Source organism: Corvus brachyrhynchos, unplaced genomic scaffold, assembly GCF_000691975.1.
Source record: "Corvus brachyrhynchos isolate BGI_N302 unplaced genomic scaffold, ASM69197v1 scaffold116, whole genome shotgun sequence".
In the NCBI taxonomy this organism is placed as follows: domain Eukaryota; kingdom Metazoa; phylum Chordata; class Aves; order Passeriformes; family Corvidae; genus Corvus; species Corvus brachyrhynchos.
The window spans coordinates 7,375,048-7,384,025 of NW_008240221.1; the positions used below are offsets into that span (position 1 = coordinate 7,375,048).

General features: G+C 40.6%; 1 protein-coding gene across 1 annotated transcript in view; it reads left to right on the forward strand.

Moving 5' to 3' along the window:
• Positions 1-2,118: 2,118 nt before the first annotated feature.
• DDX1 (DEAD/H-box helicase 1) overlaps positions 2,119-8,978 on the forward strand; it is a 20,097-nt gene continuing 13,237 nt past the window's right edge. The window contains exons 1-7 of the mRNA XM_008641789.2: positions 2,119-2,179; positions 4,100-4,151; positions 5,040-5,103; positions 5,623-5,652; positions 5,888-5,984; positions 7,474-7,521; positions 7,655-7,738. Of these exons, the coding sequence (XP_008640011.1) occupies positions 2,164-2,179; positions 4,100-4,151; positions 5,040-5,103; positions 5,623-5,652; positions 5,888-5,984; positions 7,474-7,521; positions 7,655-7,738 (391 nt within the window). The 5' untranslated portion in view covers positions 2,119-2,163. The remainder of the gene's footprint in view (positions 2,180-4,099; positions 4,152-5,039; positions 5,104-5,622; positions 5,653-5,887; positions 5,985-7,473; positions 7,522-7,654; positions 7,739-8,978) is intronic.

Sequence of the window (8,978 nt, forward strand, 5' to 3'; positions counted from 1 at the left end):
GCCCCGGCGCCCCCCCCCCGCTACCCCCCCGGGCGCCGGCCATGCCGGGCCGTCCCACTCTCTCGGCGCCGCCACGGCGACGGCGCCCGGTGAGGGCCAAACGGCTCCGCCTTTAACTCGTGCGGCGCCGGCCCGCAGCGTCAGGGCTCTCGGGGCAGGGAACGCCTGGGGCAGGCGAGACATCAGGGCGTGGATTAAGCCCTTACTGAATAGGGGCGAAAGATGGGGGAAAAAGCAAAAAGTAATTTCTCGCAAGTTGTTCTTCCAACTTGAATGGTGCTTTAATGGTGTAGGACTTCAAAATATTTCAGTCCTACAAGTTTGAGTTCTTAGCGTTCAGCTCTCTCAAGCAGATAAAATGAGCCTGTTTGTAAATTCTGGGCCTCTCACATCAGGAAGGATATTGAGGGGCTGGAGCATGTTCAGAGAAGGGCAACGGAGCTGATAAGGGTCTGGGGCACCAGTCTGATGAGAGAGCTGGAGGTGATCAGCCTGGAGAAAAGGAGGCTCGGGGGAGACCTTACCACGCTCTACAGCCGCCTGAAAGGAGGGCGTAGCCAGGTGAGGGCCAGTCTTCTCCCCGGCAAGAAACAATAGGATGAGAGGACAATCTTAGGCTGCACCAGGGGAGATTCAGGTTGGACACCAGGAAGGATTTCTTCACAAAAAGAGTTGTTAAACATTGAAATGGGCTGCCGAGAGAGTTGGTGGAGTCACCATCCCTGGAGCTGTGAAGGAAAGACTGACTGGACGTGGCACTCAGTGCCGTGGTCTGCTCAACAAGGTGGTGTTCAATCACAGGTTGGACTCGATGATCTCAGAGATCTTTCCCAACCTAATTGATTTTGTGAAATAATTACGAAAAGACTGATGTTTCAGCCTCTTTCCTGCAACTTGATAAAGCGATTGTAAAATAGAAATAAAATCACTTCACACCCTGACACTTCTGCTCCTGCAGTCTAATTTTCACTTGTGTTTAGTAAGCTCTTGTAGGCAACTCTGCAGCCTAGAATTAGGTTAAACTAAAATTCAAATTCTGAAACTAGGGATTCAGGGCAGTATGAAAGCTCTGTTGGATACTTGGGAAAGACTTGAAGAAGAAACAACTACTGAAAAAAAAAATGCCTTTTGACCGTCCTTATATTTTTTAAGCTATATTTGACAATGTAGCTTGTAAACCAATGGTAAATAGTATAACATTGTGTTTGTAAGTTTCAAAGAATTGTGGGAGATTTATAGTAAATTCTACTCCACATTCTCCACCAACAAGCAGCAGTATATATTGATATCAAGGTCTGCCTACAAACAGGTTTTCTTAGCAGTCATGGTTGAATCTGTACATTATTCTTATCTGTGCCTTTAAAAAAATTACTAGTTTTGTCATTTATCTGAAAGCAAGCAAACTAATGATTGACAGATATAGGAAATAATAGTGAAAGAAAAGAGGCACATCAAAGGAAGATACTCCCAAAAGAATTATTAATACATGAGAAACCATTGCGATGCAAACAGCCTGGTACAAAGAGTATAAAATACCCTGCTGTATTTTTATCTGCATGACACCAGTTTCTACAGTGTAAGTTAACAGCCAGTAGGGCTCAGTAAGTTTTCAAAAAGGTCTTGAAACAAACCACCAGGACAAAACCAGTATTCAAATTGCAACACAGTAGTCATGAGAAAGTCATTGTCAGAGATGCTTGTTTTGGGTTGGTTTTTTTTGGCCTTTGAACCAGATGTGTCTGTCTCATGCTGCCTTAGGAGAGATTGAAGCTGTGCTTCACAGTGGAAGACAGTAGGCAATAGTTTATACTGTGCCTTCCACTTAGCAGACAAATGCACCATCGTGATGTTGCTGTAGAAGCTGCATTTCTGCACTTGCAATCTAATCTTGTTTTTACAAAACACCGAAGATTCTTGCGTTTAATATCACTAGAAGTTATCCCAGAACTTGGGTAAACTTCTGTAAAAACTGGAGAATAACGTACCCCTATTAGCCTGCGTTTAAAATCCCCCCTCGGTGCGTTTGCGGTCCGTGTGTGGGAGTACCTCGGCTCACCGCATGCGGGCCGGGGCGGAACGCGCGCCGCGGTGGCTCCTGCGCCCACCCGGCCCCATAAAGCGGCGGCCTGCGCCTGCGCCGTTCGCGGTGCTCTCCGGGCGAAGATGGCGGCGTTCTCGGGTACGTGGCGCGGGGACCGCGGGGTGTCGGCCCTAAGGGAGCTTCTCGCCTCTGCCCGCTGGCCCTCGGGCTTCCTGCGGCACCGGGGGGATGCTCCTCGGGCCCTCCCAGCCGGCCCGCGGTAGTGTGTGGCTGACCATGTATCAAGCTGGAGGTTGCGAGGCCTGCGGGGGATGTATGTGCCTCTCCCCGTGTCCTCGGGCTTCTGCAGGCTGTGACAAGTGGTTATCGGAATGATTTTGCAGGTTTTATTGCATATGTGGATTCAGCAAAGGGGCTGCTTAGAAGTTAGGCTCGTTCCTCATGCTCATTAGTTTCAGTAACAGGAGGTTTATCACGACTATTTTCTGTGTTCCAGTGAACTGCATAAATGGATTTTATATGAGAAGTTCCGCTGGGCGATGCGGCTTAGCAAACTATATGTACTATATAAACTGTGGGTATGTAATAGTAAACTGTAATTCCAGAGTTTACTGTTAGATGAGGAAACATCCTTCCTTATGTCCCCTGTCCCATGCAGATATTTTTACAAGTAGGCCGTCAGCTAAGGTCACGGTTCTGTAAAGTTTTAACGTTAATGTATATGGGGCTTTTAATTTGTTTTTTTTTTAACTGAACTTCTTACGTTTTATCATGAGGGGGAAATGCTGAGTCTTCTTCCTGAGATCTAGAGATCAGTTTGGATGCTACACAGCAGGATTAATTTGGATGTAGTTGAGGAAAATATCATAGTGTCATTATTTGATTAAATCCTTGTACTTTATATTGAATTAAGCTGTGTGAGTTGGGAGTATTGGAGAAAAATTATGTATGGATCTGTTTCCAACTTGAAATCAGTAGGAATTGATTTTGATTACTATGGGCAACGCTTTTTTGCTTATGTCAATTGCCTGCTTTTGTAGGAGTGCAGGCCAGCACTTGAAAATATTAAAGCTTCCTGAAATCACATGACAAAACATGTTTATTATTATTTGTATCATAGCAAATGGAAGATTAACTTTTGGCTGCACACATCCATCTGTGCCAGCCCAGCTCAGTCCGTGTGCATGCCGTGTCTGAAACCCAGCATGTGGCAGTGCAGAGTGTGTAAAACCTCTGCTTAGAAAGGTGCATATTTATAGTTAAAGGAATTGATTTAGAGTAACTATATGTACCCAAAGAGATGACCAACAGATAAGTTGTTATTTTGATGGTATGCTACCATCATTTTGGTTGCTTAGGATTTATTTTCCTCTTGTCCTTGTTGTATAGCTGCAGGCTTCTTTTGTTTTCCTTTTTAAATACAGAGGATTTGTTTATCAACATACAAACATGTTTCTCCATATTTAACTTGTGTCTGAGGTACAGCCACTTGATAGGAGTTTGCCAGAAGTGGTATCCAAGGAAAAAAACTTTCAAAGATGGATGTAATTAATAACTTTACCAAAATCAAGGCATTGTCATCTTATGTACATTCTGTAAGTGTCTAAGGCAAGATTTAGTGAACTAGAGTCTTTACAGGATACAGGTGTTTTCTATTGTTTGCATCTCAACTGTAGAGAGAATTGGGACACTTGTGTTTAGTGAAGTCTTTCCTGTTGTCTGCATAGGCAGTTTCTGTAAATGTGCAAAGATAAGTACCTTGCCCTTGAAATGGTGCTCTGTTCCCAGTGTGTTTGCTTTGCTGCTATGTCTGTACCTGCCCCTGTGCATGCCTGAGTTACTCTGCTGTACATGAGAACAATCCTCAAAGCTGCCTGTGAGGAGGGGATAATGTTTCTTTTCTGTCAGTGGGTGCTGTAGTGCAGGCTGCACATGCTGTTGCCAAAAAAATTAGTTTTCCATGGTTTTGTCTGTAGCTGGAAGTGTTGACACTTGGTAATCTTTTGGGCTGCGTTGAGGTAAATAACACTGCTTGATCATTTCTGCCTTGTCTTACAGAAATGGGTGTTATGCCTGAGATAGCTCAAGCAGTGGAGGAGATGGACTGGCTGTAAGTAGGAGTGTGGCAAGCTCTTAATTTGCCTTTCAGCAATGTATGACATGCTTCTTAAAGCACCTCTGCTGTCACATTAAAGCAAAGTGAAAGTGTATTTTCCTTTAACTGTCACTGCATCTCATGCACTTCTCTTTAGTGTGAAAGACTGAAGAATTCAAATTGTGACTGCAGTGGTAACATTTGAACTTGGACAAGCAGAGCATGACTTCTTATGCTTCAATTCTTTTATTTGACAAAAGGCTCTGTCCCTCTGGTTTATTTATTATGTATCATGGGGTTATTGGATGAAATACTGTCACATAGTTGATGCTAGTTCAGTACATGTTTTGCAGACTGTGGTCTGTAATTGTGTTTTTCAAACTTAATGCTTGTGTGTCAGTCTTCTAAAAATGTTCTTATTCTTGTGTTTGGTTACTTGTTTGGCCAAATTTTTTTTACTTCAGAGTTTGTTTTGAATTGTCATTCAGAATGTTGTCAATATGGACAAACTTAATGGATGTAGTTCTTCTAATATGAATGGTATTAATTAGCTGTGATTATCTGAAAATGCTGGTTGCATTTAGTTATCTTCACTTCCTTTTCCAGTTTTGAACAGGAATCTTTTAAATGGGGGCTGCATAAGTGGCTTTAAGAAAAAATTCACTTGAAGAAAGGAAGACAAGGAATATATAGTTAATATGTCTCTTTTATGGTTTGGCATAGTGATGTGACATGTAATTCTCTTATCAAGGTGCTGCTGAATCTGCTGCAAGCTAGGAGGAATAGCAGTTACCTGCTTTATCTTGCAGATGACCATGGTTTCTATGAATTTCTGTATAAGTAAAAATTTCTTTTTCTGCTGATGTAGAATATTACCTTGTGTTAATGTGTTCTTTCCTGTAGTCTCCCTACAGATATCCAAGCAGAATCCATCCCACTGATCCTGGGAGGTGGTGATGTGCTTATGGTATGTATGCAGGATAGCCCTACTCATAGAAATCCTGTGCCTTTTAATTGTTGTTTGTATGGTCAATTTTGTTCTTTCCACGTGGGTCCACAGTTAGATTAGCTCTTCTGTCCTACTTCAGCAGAAAGTTCTTCAGCTAAAAAGCCTGTTTGGGTTCCTGGTGTGTTTCCAGCTGTTCTTGCAGATGAAATCTGGGGGTATTAGGCTTCATTTTTTGACTTCTTGACAGGCACTGCCTCATGAGCGAGGGCTGTCTGATCTTACTTACTTTGCTTTTGGCTGCAAATGCCAAAATATAGGGAACATGGCTGATACTGCCTAAGCCAATGCTGCAGTATCAATAACCTGGAAAGTATCAGATTAGTATGCTTTGTTCATCATCATTAGATCTATGGATAGATGTTCTTGATTTCATAAACCGAAATAATACTTCCTAAAAAATAAACTTGATTTATCAAAATAGAATTCTAGGACAGTTCTTAAAGTCCTGGTTAAACTCTTATGTTTTTCATCCTATAGGCTGCTGAAACTGGAAGTGGAAAAACTGGTGTAAGTAATCAAATTTAAATGAGTAGAAAGTAAAAGTCTGTAAGTGGTGAGAGGTGGTGTGTATGCACATATGCAGAGAGTATGTGTATGTGTGTTTAAGGCATTGTTGGTAATAGTCTTTACCAACATGTATTTAGGAATGTATTTCAGTGTTTCTGGCCCTGGGTATTGCACCCCAAAACAAGGCTGGAAGTAAGTGTATAACTTGTGGAATGAAAGTAGCTTTTCATTTTAGGCTTTCAGCATTCCAGTTATCCAGATTGTTTATGAAACGCTGAAAGACCAAATGGAAGGCAAGAAAGGAAAAGCCACAATTAAAACTGGAGGGGGAGGTAAGTTTTTATATGTCACACTCCTCAAATTTGAAGCTCTGCTAACTCATGTTGATTTTGTAACCTTTCAAAGTAAAGTTAACCTGCCATTAGATAAGTATTTTTTCCATAATTTGGGATAATGTAAATAGAATATCATCATTCAGCACTTCATTAAGCAGTGAATATAAATTTACTGGTGGAATAATGGAAAGAACTGGTGTGTATTGGACTGCAGACTCTTAGTAATGCTCAAATTTTCAATTTGAGGCTGGCTGATCCACACCTTGGTTTTCAGTGTTCTTCTGAAACCCATGCTAGGTTAGTGCCTTGCAAGATGTGAAGTGGTGGTGGTGGTGTCCATCTTAAAAGAAGGAGTTAAAAAACATCTTCCTGTTGCAGGAATAGGTGAGACCAGCTATGACACCGTGGAGTTGGTTTGGGCTTCTTAAGTGAGCTTGAGCAGAAAGCTCTTCTAGGCTCGAGCGTATTTTTGTGCAGCTGGGGTAACAGTGTAGGATAATTCAATTCTGCTGTGCTGAGTAGAGCTGTTGTGTTCCTTTTGGCACCTGCCTAGGTTTGGAATTGGATAACAACATCTTGAGTTGTTACAGGTTTATTCTAGTAAACATTGAATTGAGCAGGAAATGCACAGGGCCAGAACTCAGCTATACAGAATGGGTTGTAACCATGATAATACACTCACAGTATTTGAGTGTCTATTTAATTAAGCTTGCAACTGTAAAGCCAATAATCATGTCCAGTCTGTGGTATTGATAGATTGGGTTTTATGTAAGTGAACAGTATCTGTATAAACAGCACTCTGAAGATGTTATAGAAACTGTCATCATTGCAACTACTGCTGCACTGGTGACAGTAAAAAAAAAAAACAAACCATAAAATCCTGCTTGAGAGAATGTAATATGGATACACAAATATACTCAGTAAACCTAATTGAATTTACATCTGTTTTTTTTTTTTCTTTAAATCATGTATAGATTTTATTACAGCATGTTGTTAGGCATATGAAAAACGAAGTCAGAAATTTTATGTGCATGTATCTTAGCTCATTAGTAATGACATTTTAGCTCATAGCCTGAAAAATATCTTAATGTAAGCTTGGAACAGAAATGGCAAATAATGCATTTCAAATTTGTTGTTCTTAATGTAGTTTTGGATATTTTCTAGCTGAATTTGATACTGGTTGTGTGGAACTGCCTTATTTTACTAAAATCTTCATTGGTTTCAGTTGCATTTTTAAGTAACTTAATCTGTGTTCTCCTTAATGGAATAATCTAAACTTCCATAGAATTCCTTTGCATTAAGCATATGTGCTCCTCCTTCAAATTGTAGGCCTTCATTTTGAATTCATATGAATTTCATTGGAACGAAACTGTTTCCCCAGAAAATTAAGCCAAACACTGTAGAAAAAATGTGAACTTCTAATTTGAGTTTTCCAGGCTTGCTTTGTTGATTTAATGGTTTTTCTGTTACTGTCTTTCAAACTTAGTGCTCAATAAATGGCAAATGAACCCCTATGACAGAGGATCAGCTTTTGGTGAGTTGTTCTGCTGTTCACTTGAAAACATTTGCTTGGTAAACAAGAATAAAGTAGAGGAAAGCATGCATGAAATTTTCTTTTCAAAGCAGTTAGGCAGTTTATTTAACTAAAATTGTCTTGTAATTTTTAGCAATTGGATCGGATGGTTTGTGTTGTCAAAGCAGAGAGATAAAAGAATGGCATGGATGCAGAGCAACTAGAGGAGTGACTAAAGGTACATGTAAAATGATGTGTTTTGAATACTCTTCCAGAAAAGTTTCAGCTGAAATGCCTGCTTTTCACCCATTGTTAATGTAGATGACTGCATTAAAAACTTTCTATCCATCTGACCAAATTTACTGCTAGCTTAAGACTTTGAAATGAAAATACCTCTGTTTTGTTCTCCTTGTGTTGTAAATTACCTTTTCCCTGATAGTGATGCCTGGAAATGAAACCTTCCCAAAAAAAACCCATTAAAATGATAATAGAAAAGCCAACCTTCACTTGAAAGCTTTCAGATCCACAGTATGGAGAAAACCATGTCCCAGATTAGATTCATACCATTTTAGAAGATTGGGCAGTTAGAATATCCAGCCAGTATTGTCCAGTTAGAAAGCAGTTGGTTAGGTAATCTCCCTGCCAGGGTTCTCCCCCACTGGAAACCTCCACCCTGGTCCTCTAACACTACCTTTATTATAGCTGTGATACATGATACAAAATAAAATGTCCTTGGTAAACTTAACAGGCAAGAGTAAACAAAATTTTAAGAATGCATTGATAAGAGTTTGTTCACTGTGGGAAAGAAAGCTGGAAAAGTACGAGAAGTTATACCTAGACATTTAACAGTCCAGAAAGCTACAAGTACACGGAGAATACATTAAAAGCTGAATATCTTTAGGCATCATTAGGAGACTTGTGTTGAAGGAGGAAAAGTTGTAACTAATATTCATCAGAATGCATTTTTATTAGGGAATAGTTATATACACAGTACTTGGAGTTGCTTACTCGCTTCACACAGATGTGTGCATTCAAAAATTTTATGGTTCTGTGGTTGCAGCAATAGTTGAGAAGCCAACCCTAACACTTGACTCAGAAGCAGTCATCCTGATACTCCAGTGGTTCTAGGTGTGTGTTCAGAAAGACCCTAAACAGTCTCCTTTCACAGGGTGTGCAGATAATTCTGTAGTCTGTGTGTACATCACAGCCAGCTGGATGTGCTTCAGGTGGCACAACCAGTTGTTGATGCTGGGGTATGCTGGTGGTCTGGTACTGATTCTGCAGAACCTTGTGTCCTGAGTTTATCGTTCCTGTAGATTCAGTAGGACCACTCTTCTCTCTTATCACTCCTTTGGAGCCTTTCACACACTACCTCTTAGTGTGTACTTTGTCTCTTTTGCCTGCTTTTCTTCATTTCATACATAGGTACACACACAACCTTCTCACACAAACACAGTAGGGGATTTTATAACACTTTC